This window comes from Fonsecaea multimorphosa (assembly GCF_000836435.1).
Source record: "Fonsecaea multimorphosa CBS 102226 unplaced genomic scaffold supercont1.11, whole genome shotgun sequence".
Lineage (NCBI taxonomy): Eukaryota > Fungi > Ascomycota > Eurotiomycetes > Chaetothyriales > Herpotrichiellaceae > Fonsecaea > Fonsecaea multimorphosa.
This window is the reverse complement of record NW_015971645.1, coordinates 77,705-92,070: the sequence shown is the minus strand read 5'-3', so window position 1 is coordinate 92,070 and position 14,366 is coordinate 77,705. Positions and strand designations below refer to the sequence as shown.

Here is a 14,366-nt window from a genome sequence, read left to right as displayed (position 1 = left end):
AATCTTTTTTCTTCTCTGGGGTTGTTATTTTGATAAGATTAGATCAAGCCAGGAACAGGCTTTGGAAGGGGACGATTACCGGGACCTATCGGAGGCTGTGTCGCCTACTCGGGAGGGTGTCTGGGAGGCTGTTGCATCTCTACGGCGTCGACGAAAGGCGTCGGTGATAGATTCGATGGGTTCAATGGTGGTCTGTCAAGGAGATCTATGTGAGGACTGATAATTATGTGAGTTCTGTTCCTGATTATGGTGTTGTTCGCTGTAATTGCCGAGTAGTGAGACCTGTTGCCAGTTCGATATCTTTAGGGACTTACTAGGGGGTGTTCACCTAGAGGATCCCTTACCGGCGTCAGCCTTAGGCGCCATGGTAGTTAAGACTAGAAGCCCAGCTAGTGACAACAGCCCCTGGAACAACTCGGCAGGACAGCCCCAAGGCCCCAATGCCCCAAGGCCCCAATGCCCCAAGGCCCCAATGCCCCAAGGCCCCAATGCCCCAAGGCCCCAATGCCCCAAGGCCCCTGGGAACCCTTGAACAACCCCTGTGGATTCGAGCCTCCTTATTGCACCTTGGTATGTACGAGTACCTGGTGGGTGCCTGGTCCAATCCCTGAACCTTACGTTAAAGTTCTTTGTGCTGCTGTGTATATCAGACATACCATATCAGTGTTGCTGTAAAACCGTCCGAAAAAGATATCGTACCGGGGGCAAATGCCCCGAATAGGACCGCGGGAACCATCCGATGCTGCTGGAGGATCACGCAGCTTCTCACCTACCGTATCAACCACCAAGCCAAGCGGAAAATTGAATCTCTTCATTGGCGCACATTCATCACTGTTGCAGGTTGCTTTGGTCGTCGATTGGCATACTAAAGACCCCGTCCAAGAGCAGCACCGAGAGAGAACGACGGGCGATGGCGGGGCTACAGCGGCTGCGCGCTTTTACCACATGCGATGTGAGTGTCGACACCCATCCATCGGCGCCGGAAGAGGTTCCTTGTGTTGCTGTCGTTGCTGAACCGAGGCTTGTATCTGTACCCAGATCGGCGACGCGCTGGTTAAGCTGAAATATCCGTTCGGCGGCTTCCTGGACGGCATCAAGATGTACTCGCCGGATGCCGCGTCGGCCGCTGCTGCCACGAAGACAGTCTTTGGGCCCGCCGTGACTGTCAAGATGATCGAGATGAGCGACCGGCAAGCCCCGAGCCCGCCGCGGCATTTTGCCGACTGCAACGAGGCCGGCAAGATCATGTACATCCAGCAGCCCAAGGGGCTGTACTCGGCGTGCTGGGGCGGGCTGATGTCGACGCGGGCCAAGAGCATGGGCGCCGCGGGCGTGATGATCGATGGACGCATGCGCGATGTCAGAGAGCATCGAGAGATGGGGTTCCCGGTAAATCGAGTCTCTACTTCATCCTCCCCCCTCCCCCCACTACCCTTCTCTTCCCTTGTCGTTACACACGCAAGTCACCGTGGCTATACCAGCTCACAAAGGCTCCTCAAGGTCTTCGCCCGCGCCACGTCCATCCTGGGCTCCTACACCTTCACGCGAGCCTCCGAGATCAACATCCCGCTGCAGTTCCAGGGTGACCTGTGGATCCACCCGGGCGACATCCTGGCGGGAGACGCCGATGGGGTCGTCGTCGTGCCGCCGTCGCTGGTGGACCAGGTCGTCGCCCTGTGCCAGGAGCGGGCGGACATCGACGAGAAGACGTTCGCGGCATTGCGGGCTGGCGAGGAGATGGGTCCGACCATCAAGCGTCTTCGGAAGGGGTGAGTGGGGAGGTAGAGATTCCGATATAGATACGCAGTATGTACGAGGTATAGCTTATCTCACAGTGGTTGTGATTTGGTATTGATAGATTTCAGCGTTTGTGAGAACTCGAGCTCGGTTGGAAATAGTGCTAACCACGGCCCCCCCATCCCGGACATGATAGCGCGCTGAAGTGGAAACCTCGACGTTTCTTTTAGCCTTCTACAGACACCAGACCCCTTGCATGCTTTGTGGCTAACACTGGAGAAGATATTCCTCGCTCTGCGGAACGTGCTCCTTCAAAATCTCGACAATTTCACTCCAGACCTTCTTCTGCAACGCCTTCCCCTTCGGACTTGTGGCTAGCTCGCCTTTCCTGCATCGCCAGATCAGCACAGACAGCTTCAACGCTCGCTACTACCCGGTGGATAGGATCTCCCCAACTTACTTACTTGTCAAAACAATCGTGACTCCAGAACTGGCCCTGCGCGTCCTTCCCCAAAGTCGTTCCGCTGACGAGAATCCTGCTCCCTTCCTCGGCGGACCGGGCGAAGACGAGTTGGAACAGGTACGTCGGGAGCTTGAGCAGGAGGGAGAAGTCGCGACCAAGGTTGGTGCGGCACAGGTTCGGGCAGCATGTCGTGATGATGACCTCTGGATCTTTAGGACTTGTGTACGGGGAAGACGCTGCAGCCGCGACGAGTCCATCCATGACATGCAAGAGCAAGAGCTTCGTTGTGCAGTATTGCTGTTCGACATCGAAGAACCCCTTCTCGTTGACGAGGTCCAGCACCCTGGAGCTGCTGCCGAGGGCCGCATCGAGAGCATCAGGCTTGACCATGCGGTGGCCGACACTGCCCACAAACTCGAGGTGTGAAGACTCGCCAGACATGCCCGCCGATTTCCGGAGCTTGGGATATAGCAGCACAGCAAGGAGAGCGGTCGACAGCGTGTTGACTTGTAGTGACATCTCAAACCCTTCCGGAGACCGCTGGTAGGAAGACGCCGCCATGCCCGCATTGAGCACAGCGACGTCGAGTCGAGGTTCGTCCGCACACACTTGCTTGGCGAAAGATTTGACGGATTCAAAGCTGCTCATATCGAGCTGATATAGCTGTATGTCTGCGCTCTTGTATCCCGACCGCCGGCAGATCTGTTCTTTGGCCTTTTCACCGCGCTGGATTGAGCGGACGCCGAGAATAAGACGCGAGGCACCCAGCGCGGCGAATTTCACTGCGGCTTCGAGACCCAGGCCGACGTTCGCACCGGTGATGAGGACGGTCTTGCCTGTAAAGGAACTGCGAGGGTTTCCGGGTGGATTCTAGAGTCGGTCAGTCGCTTTCTTGCCAGTTTCCGCGCGAGGCTGCCGCATTCAGGAGGTTAAAATCTTACACGCGCGCTCCACCACATGGCAGAGATGCCTTGGTGTTGGGGAGGAGATGGTGCCATCGAGGGAGATTGGAAACCGAGCTGCTAGGAAGGCAAATATTGCGTTTGATTTGGACAGCAGACTTCATAGGCCTCGCAATTGGTTTTATTGCTTCTCGGAGCCGGCGTGGAGTGGATCGGAACGTTTTGGGTAGTGCTCTCGATCCACCCGAAGATGATGTAAATGTTCCGAAGCTCAGCCTTCAGAGTTTCTTTGTTTTGTACTTTCAGCATTGATCGTTTGCTTTAGATTGGCAAGGATGTCCCTCAGAGACTTGCAAGGGTCTCGAGGTTCGTACAGCGGAGGCTGCTCATGGGCTTCTTCCTCCAACATCATGCTGAGCATCCTAGCGGTTCTTGTGGGCTCAAAGATTGCTTGGCCGGCGGCGGGACCTTCTGACACGCCAAAACCGGCTTCGAGCTTCGCGAGCATATCTTCACTTACTTGGACGAGGATCTGGATTTGCAGATCGATGCGCGTTTCGAGGGTGAAGCCTGCCAAATTGATGCCAGGAAATAGCTGAGGCACGGGATGTTGTAGCGATAGCAAAACAGGCATCGAGTCATGAATGCAGGAAAATATGGTGCGGTAGATGCGGATGAGACAGATGTAGCTTGAAAAGAGAGAGAACATTGTCGGGACGTCGCAGCGCAAGCTTCCCGTGCAGGTCTGTACGGCGTTGGCGTCCGGGGAACAAGTGGGCGCTGGCGAGATCGATCTGAATGAGTCCAAGATGTCGAGTAGAGTCTTTGAATTTGCGAGCATTCGGCCGACGAGAAAAGATGAATTGTACGCCAGCTCGGGAGGTAGCGATAATTGAGCGCAGTCGGTGGCTGTTTTGCATGCCTTTACAAGCTCCAAATCCACGAGGATCTCCTTCTGCAGATCTCCGAGTCGCTTCAGACAGTCGCCCTCAGGGTTAATTTGGGAGTAGACCGGCTGATGGGTGTCTCGTAGAGGCTGGAATGCTTGTGATGGATCTAGGTTCTGTTGCAGACCGTCTGGCCACCCGTTTTCGAGACCATCGACAGTGATTGGTGCTGCCGGTAATTCCATTTCCCTGCTAGTGTTAGAGTCGGCCTCGGGAGCATCGCTTGGTGTTTGAAGCGTCTGATGGAGATGCCAGGTCTCCAAAGCATCGGATGGTTGTCGATTCAGCGGAGGGCGTCCTGACCTGAGAGCTGCTCCAGTGACACACTCGACATTGGCTTTCGAACATCGACGGCACTTTGCCGAGTTCGATGAGCGCTCGCATCGCAGCTTGTGGCGTCTGCAGCGATCGCAGGCAGACCGGCCGTTGCCCCTGCCATCACTAGGGGGATGAAACGTCTGCATACTTCCTGGTGATGGCGGATGCCATCTCAAGGACAAGTCGGGTGCGCCAATTGCAACGGCGGCCCCCGCTCTCGAACCTTCCGAGTTATGTGCCAAAGGTGTGCTTCTGGCCTCTGTTGGACCAGCGCCGACTCATGAAGGATCGGAGCTTTGCTTCTGAATTGGAGAGGCAGTAAATGTCTCGATGCTGGGATCAGGCCTCCAGCATTGCGCGTTGCGGCCAAGAGGAGAAAAGAAACGCGTGTGTCAGAATCGACACTTTATTCAAGTCACCAAAGATAGACCAATCAGAGCCCTTCCCAACTGCCCGGAAGGCTGAGGTACTGGGCCCCTGTCAAAGCCTATTAACACCATATTGTAGTATCCAATATCAGCTTAGACTATATCCTTTCCATATATGGTGCCATATAGCAAATAGATGACCCGTTCAAGAACACTCTCTACTCTACCTTGCACGTGATTCTGCTCGATAACACATGTTCAATCTTTTAATTAGAGGAGGTCTCAATAGCAGCAAGACTCGCGACACGATCGTCTTCAGAACAGGGAATCTCTCTCCTGCGGTATATCTAAAAACGTTCGATTCGCTTCAGATAGCCTGATGCAAGGGTTATAGACGGACCGCACCCAGGTGCTTGTCTCGTACGGCGGATAGATATTCTCGCTCTTGCCTTCGGGATCTGCCAGGACCTTCTGGCAGTGTCGGGTATGTCCCTCGCTGGCGAGCTCTTGGGGGATAAGGAAGTTGTCATCTTCTCTCGCCTTGCGGAGTTGCTCGAATGCATACCTAGCACCTGCGTCAGAGTCGTGCTGCTCAATCATGTGGATCTAACTAACTTGCAGTGCGAAACGTGGTAACTCCAGTGAACATACACCTCAACAGCTCGACTCAAATAGAACGACTCTGCCGGGATCTCGGTTGTTCCGTTGCGATCGAGGTACCACCTCCAAGGACCTTCCGCCAGCGCCTTCTCCGCCATGTCTTTGTAATAGCACTCGGCACCGAGGAAGCCGTAGTTCATGATGTCGAATGTGCAATTTAGCGCGCGTGCCTCGCTGGGGTGCGTTCCACATCTGTAGCTCCCAGAGATCTCGATGGGGCCATTCCAGGCGTCTTTGAATCCTGGCCGAGGAGAATTTGCTTGGTGAATCGACATAACTTGAACATATGAGCCAGGAACGTGCATCGTGAAGCTTGAGATTATCGCGGTGGCCACTGCCAGGCTTATGAGGCCAGCGGAGATGACAGCTGCTGCTGGAGCATCACAGAATATTTGCCATGCTGTCCCTGTCCATGGGGATACACTGAGAGGTAACCGCGGCTTCTCTAGATGCGTGGTGTCGGTGTTGTCGGCGAAGGGGACGCGTTCGTACTCGAATTGAGGCGACATGGTGACGAGGCTGGAGTGTGAGAGCGCTCCTCACCAACACTACGCTGGACAATGTGTGCGGATGGGTTTGGTGGACGACAGTCTCCTTGGAGGGATTTGGGGGTGTTCATCTTGGCTATCATTGGTGCGGCCTGTCCAGCTGGTACAAAGTACCGGTTTCTCGAATTCGGGGGCTTCAAACAGAACATTTTTCCAAGAAAGGTAAGTTTTGGAATTCCCAGGCGAGTGTACCGATGTAAGTCTCGGAGGCTATCCTTCGGAGGTGTGTAGGCTCGGAGATGATGTTCGGAGGCCGAGAAAGAACAGTTGCCTTCTCGGGCAAGCTCTGGAGCCGTCCGTTATGCTCGTATTACCATCCTTCCATCTAACTAGTAAGCTATGTTTCGCAGACCTTAATTCGACATCGCGTGCAGCATCCGAGCTTAATGGAAGACGATGCTGACGAGAATCCCCACCCACCACAAGAATTCGCAAGACTTTTCGCCAGCCAGTGCATTGCTCGAACCCAGTCTGGGCGCGCAAAATGCCCATAGCCTCTTGAAGCTGTGATCGGATGAGCTCTGGTCTGAGCAGCTCCATAAGACACACCTCGGTTGCATCCAGTGAGCTGGAATTCGGATGCACTAAGTTGGCATTACCACGAGGAGTATGGCTTGTACTGTCTGCACTAGCTCGCTATCGTCGCTCGGAAGAGTTTGAGAATGTAGAACCAAGCGTGTTGATTGATTGTCAAACTAGAACTACGAGGTATCGAAGGTGGAGAAAAACAAAGTGGTCATAAGAGTCCGCAATGTCACTCGCCCGACATGCCTAGTACATGATTAGGCCAATTATTGAATCGCCTAACATTCCCAATAGGGCGAGTCGACTTCGAAAATAAGTGGCACACAAGGCTTACGAAAAGAGGGTACGCCGCCAATAATGTAGAAGTGATTAACTATTGGCTATTAGGTCATCTTCACTTATAAAGGGTATCCTATCTACTCTTAAGTATAGCGGGATCCTTATACTTATTACTAGATAGTAGCTATTACTAAATAGGCGGTCCTCTCGTCGTTGTCAAGCAGTCTGTCATAGACCGTGCCATTTATCTATGAAGTCGGCTTGAGGGTTAGGGCAATAGGAAGTCGATGGTTCCGACGTCAACCACTGCTCGAAAAGCAGTATCGACAGAATCTACAAAGCTTACTATGACGCCGAACGCCATCTTCAATTGTGATGTTGACAGTGGGCATCTGGCGTTGAAATGTGCATTAGTGGATGGCTCAGACAAAAATGGAACTCAGACCCTCAGTGCTCAGAGATCGGCCCCCGAAACTTCCCTAGGAGAACTGGAACATAGTCTGACTATGAATACTAGAGAACACACACGCTGGGGATTCAGCGGATTGCTTTGTCATGTGTGGCCTACCCCGAGCAGTGCGGAAGCTGTTACGGCATCTTCTTCTGTCCATACTCCAATCCCTACTCGACCACGACGCACGCAATTCGAGCGCAGTCATTCGAGCTACTCCACAATCCCGAGATTTCTAGGCCGAAGCTGAAACGAAATGTATTTGTAGACACAACGGACTCGCCACTCGGCCAAGTGAACGCTCTATTTGTCGCGGTCCTGGCTACGACGCATACTTGGCGCACCGCACAGGCCTCATTCAATGGTCAGGTATTGAACGGGATACCAAACTCTGTCTCCCGGCCCCCCTTTTTCAGTAGAGCTTGCGCACAGTGGTTGATATGACCCTCGTTATCGTACCTTCCTTCCAAGGTCGTGCCTGTCAAATCGGCTCTCCACATCTTCTTCCAATAAAACATGCAGTGCAGCACATGCCAGTCCCAACTCACGTAGAACGTTGCTTCTGGATCCTCGCTTCTCAGCTCGATTTCTTGCAAACTGATCTCGACCGTGTACTTGTCTGCGCTTGATCCGTTGTAGTAGATCCATTTCCCGTCTGGACCCGGACCCAAGCGATCGAACGCCATGCTGAGCTCATGATCTATACAATGTGGTGGCAGCCACGCCGCAGACAGCATATCCAACTTACACCCTAGAGCTTTTGCTTGGGCAGTTGAGTTACCACAAAGGCATCGACGCTCATACTCATGAGAAGAGTCATTGAGTGCTTGAACTGGGAGATGGTGATGAACTAAGGCTTTTTGATTGTTGAAAAGTGAATTCTGACCCGGTTGTGCGAAGCGTAAGACTCTGTAACAGATACAGAGGAGGCCATAGAGTGCAATGGAATACAATGCTAGGCTGGCGGCAATACTCGATATCGCCCGCAGTCGTGAACGTCTTGGAGTTTCATTTCGTGATGATAAACCTTGTTCCCGAAATCCGGAATCTCGTAAGTTGTTCTGTTCACAGTCCTCCTGCAATAGTGCCTCTGAAGAAGCCGACGATTTAGCACTGTGGTATGATTGTTTAGAAATGCCGACAGGATAGTGTGGAAGATACTGACCTTTGGTAAATCTGCTCCATAAAATGTATTTGGGGGTGTCAAGGGAATAAGAGCACTGCGATACTTCAGAAAGATGAAAATAGAGCAGCGACCAGAAGCTGGTTCCCAAGGACTTTGTAAGCGGACCTGGCGGCGATTCTCCATGCACACCGTCGAGAGATTCGGAGCTAAGTACAGTACCCAAGGCGGATGATCGACGGCCTCCGAACGGCCAAACACCGACACTGATTGAATGAATTCAAAATCGGGAGACTCAGTGATGCGAGCATATTGACTCTCGCAACTTAGGGCCTTCCATTCGATCCGCAGAGGATGGTCAATAGTGAGCGACAGTCAGCTTCATTCTCCGGACGCGCCCCAGATCGGATGTCCCTATGATGGTGGTCCCTAATGCCTTACCACAAATCATGTAGTTAGCCAGTTCCCAATACGGCAGTTTTGAAACTCGGGGTCCACCACCAAACTCCAAACTACCTAGTTAGATATTATTCCCCACCTTGGGACTTGCTGCTAGAAGCGATCATCCATAACTCCCTTCTATTAACCAACGTTTCCACAGAGCAGCGACTGCGGTCGACAAATACGCCAGTGTCAGCTCCCGCAACCTCGAACTCTGACTCCTGCAGATTTGAAACATAAGGCTCTGAATCGTTTGCCAGCCGGATCAAGGGAAACAAGCCAAGACCCACACAACCCAAAACAAACAACTCGGCGTCATCAAGCTCGGTTCGAACTCAGTTCCGACAATCCTTTGAAGTTCGAGTCAACTTTGCGTGTGTCGGGGCCCGAGAAAGTGTGGCATAGAATAGATCAACGCAGCAAGGAATGACGACTAAGGGCTGATGGAACGATCCAGCCCGTCAACTGGTGACAACGGTTTTGTGCTGCCACTACTCGTACCTAATTCCACTGTCCTATCTTTTTTTAGCTTGACTGACATTCAAACAAACCCCAATGCCACCGGAATGGAAGATGATACAGGCTTGTTACTGATCCTTACTCTTGTTTGGATGAGGTAGAGCCTTTCATATCCATGGATCAATCTGTCCATCTGGCTAACAATGATTACCTGTGCCCGTGTTCTTTGATGAATGGTTAAGTTCGTCGATACACAGAAGTTGGTTGCTGACATTACCACGGTCAAAAGCCATCAGATCCTTCCGTCCCAGGCCAGCTCACCGCCTCCTACACATGGTCTCAAATTACCTGGTATAGCATAAGCTTTCTTGCCCCATTGATGCATATCAGATCTACGCGACTAAGCGGAGAGTCAATCTCACACTGAGCAGCAGAGAGTCAACCCCATTAGGCAGTTCGCCTCAGAGCTCTTGGGCTCTTGAAGGAATCTTCTGCCCATTTTGACGAGACATCTTGGGGGACACGATGCACATAGGTTTCACCCGCGGGTGCAATATCATGGATTATCTAATTGCTATTATCTGAGGACCACGGCCCTGAGTGACAAAATCGCAATATCGCATACGTCTTCGAGTCCATCTTAATACGACCAATTGTTCACGTCGGCGCCCCGATGAGACCTGCCGCGAATATGGAACCGAGAGCTTGCGATCAATGCTACCGAAGGAAACTGGCTTGTTCGAAAACGGAACCGAGTTGTGAGAGATGCATACAGACGGGAAGCGCCTGTACACAAAGCCTGGGCAAGTAAGTCTCTCCACCAGACAGGTTTGACGGCCATACAGAATTCTCCATGCCTTGATTGCTCGAGGCCGCGGCCACGCATGCTGATGATGGACTAGATTCATGGGGAAGCCCAAAAAGAGTCTGCAAGCTCAGAGACCGGCCTCGCCACCTCCAGGAGCACAAGCTTTCGAGCATGGCAGATTCGCTCAACAAATACAGTCGCGACTATCAGATATTCATCGTTCTCCCAGTAAGTAGCGTTGACGCATTCCAACCAGCATTAACCGCCCCAACACCTGCTCAGGGCCTGTCTCGAGAAAACGGCTCCCATCATCGGCGAGCGATCCAACACTGGGCTCTGGCTTCTCCTCAGATGACGCTGTCGACGCACGTAGGAAGCGGAAACACTTTGAGGTGGATCTGAATCTCCTTTGCAGCCTCGCACCGATCAAGGGAGATGCCGTTGCTGGCCACGCCCGAACTCCAACAGAAACTCACGAGCAGCCCCAGCACAAGAGGCATCAAAGCTACCCATCATTGGTGACTCCGCAGTCTCCCATTTTCTCGTCCTTGGGGCCCCGATTTCCACCGACGCCCATGTTGTTTGACGATTTATCGACTTCATTGCGGCTTGAAGATGCCTTCACAAAAGAGCAGGCCCCACATGATGAGTCGGACTTCCTCTTGACGGATTGGAGCGCGGCCTACATCTCGAAAGATCAGCTGGGTCCCACCCTCTCGACTAATGGGGAGTCATCGCCTCTCAGTGACCTAGTTGCGGACGGAACCGTCTCCGCTGCAGAAGAGGTTGCGGAGGGAGGGATGGGTGCAGAACCGCAACGTGTAGGCAAAGAGGCCACCACAATCAACGAATGTCATTGCGAATGTGTACCACGAGCTTTGCATATGGCATCACAGCTCCATGACTGCCTCGGAACTTCGCAAGGGGACTCCCTGGGGATAGTCTTATCGACCTGCCGCAGCGCGGTCGAACTGTGCAGGCAAAGCCAAGACTGTAAATGGTCGGAGAATCATCATGGCGCCCTCCTCTCGATCAATGTGGCGATCATGGAACTCGTCGCAAGCTGCTACGTCACAATAACGCTGGGCCCATCACAGCTACACTCCACAGTCACCTTAAAGTTCAGGGAGATGGAATTGGAGGGATTTCTGAGCCCACATGTGATAAAGGCCGTGGTTAACAGCGAAAGGAAACAGGCGGCCGCAACGTGTATCATGCTTGGCTCCAGATGTCGTGGTCCCCAACAGCGTCTATGGCTCGACCAGTTTGCTCAAATTTTCAACGGCCTCGCAAAGTCCTTCGCCGCATATGATGCGGGTCAATAAGAGTCGAAGACGTCAGAGTTCCCTTCGTACCCTTCTTGTCAACTATGCGGACACAAGGGTACCGAAATTGAAATGCGATAACGAGTCAAAACTGCTCGTGCTTCACTCTCGAATGGGACAAGCTTGCGTGGTGCCGTCTTGTGGATGTTGACCCAGTTGTCCCGAATTATCAACATGTCTCTAGTTGATCAGGATTTGGATGATACACTACTAAATGAGTAGTCGAAAAGGAGTAAAGCCAAGATCCTGAAGTGTCTCTGAGGGGATGAGTGAGGTTGATCATAGACTGTGCTGCTCTGCACCAGCCTTTTGGTCATTACTATGTAGCAAACGGACAGTGATGTACCCGTCGACGCCAAAGCCACAAAGTAGAGGTTGGTCGACTACGGCAAGGCTGGGGTGTGACGCGTTGGCACCGCCAAGACGAGCTGATAGATGTAGGGCACGAGATTGCTTCAGCTCGCATCAAATAACTATGGGAGTGCTACGAAACAATGAGCTGCTTCTCTAACCGCTTAGCAAATCGAATGCTCGGAAGGTCGACAAGGCGCCAAAAGAGGTCCGAAGCCCAAAGCATCAACGGCGTAGTGATCATCAGTGCCAAAAGAAACCCCACCTCTTTTTGACCTCTCGTTACCGTCTGCATTACTGGGACCATGTTCCAAGCTCCGGCTGCTAGGATCGGCCAGTGGATAAGATACAACGAGAATGATATGTCCCCGAGGTAGCACATCAAGGAGCTACTGAAGAAAGCCTGCAGCAGGGGCAGTTTGTAGATCCCTAGAAGCATGAGGGCCATGCCGATGGACATGACGTTGTCATTAAGAGGGATGATTTTGGAGATCGTTCGGTACCCTGGTGTCGAAGAACCGTAATCACCCTGTGCGATGGGAATAGAGGCCAGCCAAATGCCACTGACCAGGACCAGGGTCCAGAGGCCACTGCGGATGATCTTGAAGGCTGCTGAGCGGCCACCCATGTCGATATTATTGTTTTGGCTGGCACCGAATAGCTTCTTGCGAATGTGGAACTCTGCGAAGAGCATACCGACGAGGAAGCAGGACAGGTCTCCACGATTGGCCCATCCTGCGTAGAGAACCATGTTGACCAACGTGAATATCCTCGCTGATGGCTTCAGCCGGCTTAGCGCTATGGTCAATGCGAAAATTTGCAAGGAAGACCAGTATTCCCTTGGGATCGTCCAGAACGTCGCCGAATACACAGACCGCGTGATATTGGAAAGTGGTTTTAGCCAACCCCAAGGATAGATGATTATGCCGAGAAGATATTCGACTAGATCTGCAAACTGTTCAATCAAAGTGTGTCGACGGATCGGATACCCAAGTCCGACACTGGCAGCGAACACATTTGATACCTCATAGAGGCGGAGTCGAACACCAATCATGACAAACAAGGCTGCGACAATGGTCGGTATAAATATTCGAAAGCCGCGGCGGAAGAATGCGGATGCGACTGTATGGAATAAGCGGTCCCAGTCTCTTTCGTACATAATTTCAATCGGCGTGACTGATAATGCAAAGCCTGAAAGAATAAAGAACATCTTCACCCATGCGGGACCAGAGTAAATGAGGCGGATTCCGGGAAGTTGCAGGAACGTCGGTTGGTCATATTCTCGTATAAGGTCGCTGTAAGAGCGCATGGCGAAGTGTTCGATAAAGACAAAGAAAGATGCCATTCCTCGCAGACCCAGAAGATATGTCGTCGATCCAAAATCCTTAGTATTTGTCGAAGGATAGTTGTTCCCCACCAAGGCCATTAGAGGGGATGGTAGAATAACGAAGACTGCCATCGCAGCTCGATGGAGTGTCGCCAGCCTGCTCCTTCGTATCTCAGGGAGATGGAGATCCAAATCATCGTGCTCTTCGTGCAGTGTTCCATCCCTACTTAAGGCCGGCGACCAAGTCTCGACGTTGCCATCGCTGCTGTGCTTGTCGTAGCTGGGCTCAGCTAGAGACTCAAACGTTGCCATGGTCTCTTAATCGCACTGCTGAGCCGAGAGCCAATGCAAAACTTGCTACCACGAATCCTGTTATCAACGCAAAAAGAAATTTGGAAGCCTGTGACTGTACAGCAAAAAAATGAAAAAGGGATACAATTTGAGGACAGTGGACAAATTGACGGGACAGCAATTCGACCACGCATCGAGTAGAGAAGAAGGCTTGCTCATTGAACTCCATACTGTACTCGTGATACGACCGCGCTGCGCCGGCCGGCGTCGTAGACAGCGCGAGTCTTTTGGAAATCGGAAAGCTGACTGGCACCGACCGGAGGCGGAGGGGCTCCGACAGTACAGCCGGCCGAGTTTGATGGTGTCCACGATGTTGTCAGCCGTGCTTATGTAACGCTGGCACCTCCTTTGCTGTGGATTTCGGGAAGTCGCTCGAGCGAGAGTGCCGAACTTCAATCTGATACTCGGAGGAGGATGTCTCGTTTCCTGCATGTGTCGACCGACCGTGGGCCTGCCGAGACAAGTGCTGGATTCAATCTGGGAAAGTACTTACTAATGCATAAAAGACATCAGGGCCTTCCCAGGAGGTTTCTGGCACACATCACAGTTCACAAGTACACTTTCGCAAGAGGGAGTAATCAGAAGCAAAGATGAAGTTCGAATATCTCCTCGCAATTCTGGCTGCGGCAGGGACAAGCTTGGCCTCCCCTATTCCTGGCCGTATGTGCCCCCCTGCTCTTACTCTTGTGATTGACTCTAAACGTGGTGACAGCGAACGCTGCGGAAGGGCCTCTCGCTGCCCGTTCGCCAGTGTTGCTGGAAAGAACCGCCAGCGCGGACCGATTTCCTGTCGGAAAGCGTGAACCAGAGCTGGTCGAAAGGACCGCCAGCGCGGACAGGTTTCCCGTCGGAAAGCGTGAACCAGAGCTGGTCGAAAGGACCGCCAGTGCGGACAGGTTCCCTGTCGGAAAGCGTGAGCCAGAGCTGGTCGCAAGGACCGCGAGCGCGGACAGGTTCCCTGTCGGAAAGCGTGAGCCAGAGCT

At 52.6% G+C, this 14,366-nt stretch overlaps 6 protein-coding genes across 6 annotated transcripts; 2 read left to right on the top strand and 4 right to left on the bottom strand.

Annotated features, from left to right (window-relative positions):
• Positions 1 to 910: 910 nt before the first annotated feature.
• Z520_06027 (uncharacterized protein) lies at positions 911 to 1,773 on the top strand (the record flags this gene model as incomplete). The annotated part of the gene is made up of 2 exons (XM_016776530.1): positions 911 to 952; positions 1,039 to 1,773. The coding sequence occupies 2 exons, from the start codon at positions 911 to 913 to the stop codon at positions 1,771 to 1,773; spliced, it is 777 nt and encodes a 258-aa protein (XP_016632072.1).
• A 231-nt stretch (positions 1,774 to 2,004) lies between these two features.
• Z520_06026 (uncharacterized protein) lies at positions 2,005 to 4,513 on the bottom strand (the record flags this gene model as incomplete). The annotated part of the gene is made up of 4 exons (XM_016776529.1): positions 2,005 to 2,125; positions 2,202 to 3,070; positions 3,322 to 3,421; positions 3,477 to 4,513. 4 exons carry the CDS (start codon positions 4,511 to 4,513, stop codon positions 2,005 to 2,007), a joined length of 2,127 nt encoding a protein of 708 aa, XP_016632071.1.
• A 537-nt stretch (positions 4,514 to 5,050) lies between these two features.
• Positions 5,051 to 5,904, bottom strand: Z520_06025 (uncharacterized protein; the record flags this gene model as incomplete). Its single annotated transcript, XM_016776528.1, has 2 exons — positions 5,051 to 5,300; positions 5,351 to 5,904. 2 exons carry the CDS (start codon positions 5,902 to 5,904, stop codon positions 5,051 to 5,053), a joined length of 804 nt encoding a protein of 267 aa, XP_016632070.1.
• A 1,659-nt stretch (positions 5,905 to 7,563) lies between these two features.
• Positions 7,564 to 7,884, bottom strand: Z520_06024 (uncharacterized protein; the record flags this gene model as incomplete). Its single annotated transcript, XM_016776527.1, has 1 exon — positions 7,564 to 7,884. The coding sequence occupies one exon, from the start codon at positions 7,882 to 7,884 to the stop codon at positions 7,564 to 7,566; it is 321 nt and encodes a 106-aa protein (XP_016632069.1).
• A 2,243-nt stretch (positions 7,885 to 10,127) lies between these two features.
• Positions 10,128 to 11,354, top strand: Z520_06023 (uncharacterized protein; the record flags this gene model as incomplete). The annotated part of the gene is made up of 2 exons (XM_016776526.1): positions 10,128 to 10,257; positions 10,312 to 11,354. The coding sequence occupies 2 exons, from the start codon at positions 10,128 to 10,130 to the stop codon at positions 11,352 to 11,354; spliced, it is 1,173 nt and encodes a 390-aa protein (XP_016632068.1).
• A 484-nt stretch (positions 11,355 to 11,838) lies between these two features.
• Z520_06022 (uncharacterized protein) lies at positions 11,839 to 13,344 on the bottom strand (the record flags this gene model as incomplete). The annotated part of the gene is made up of 1 exon (XM_016776525.1): positions 11,839 to 13,344. One exon carries the CDS (start codon positions 13,342 to 13,344, stop codon positions 11,839 to 11,841), a length of 1,506 nt encoding a protein of 501 aa, XP_016632067.1.
• Positions 13,345 to 14,366: the final 1,022 nt, after the last annotated feature.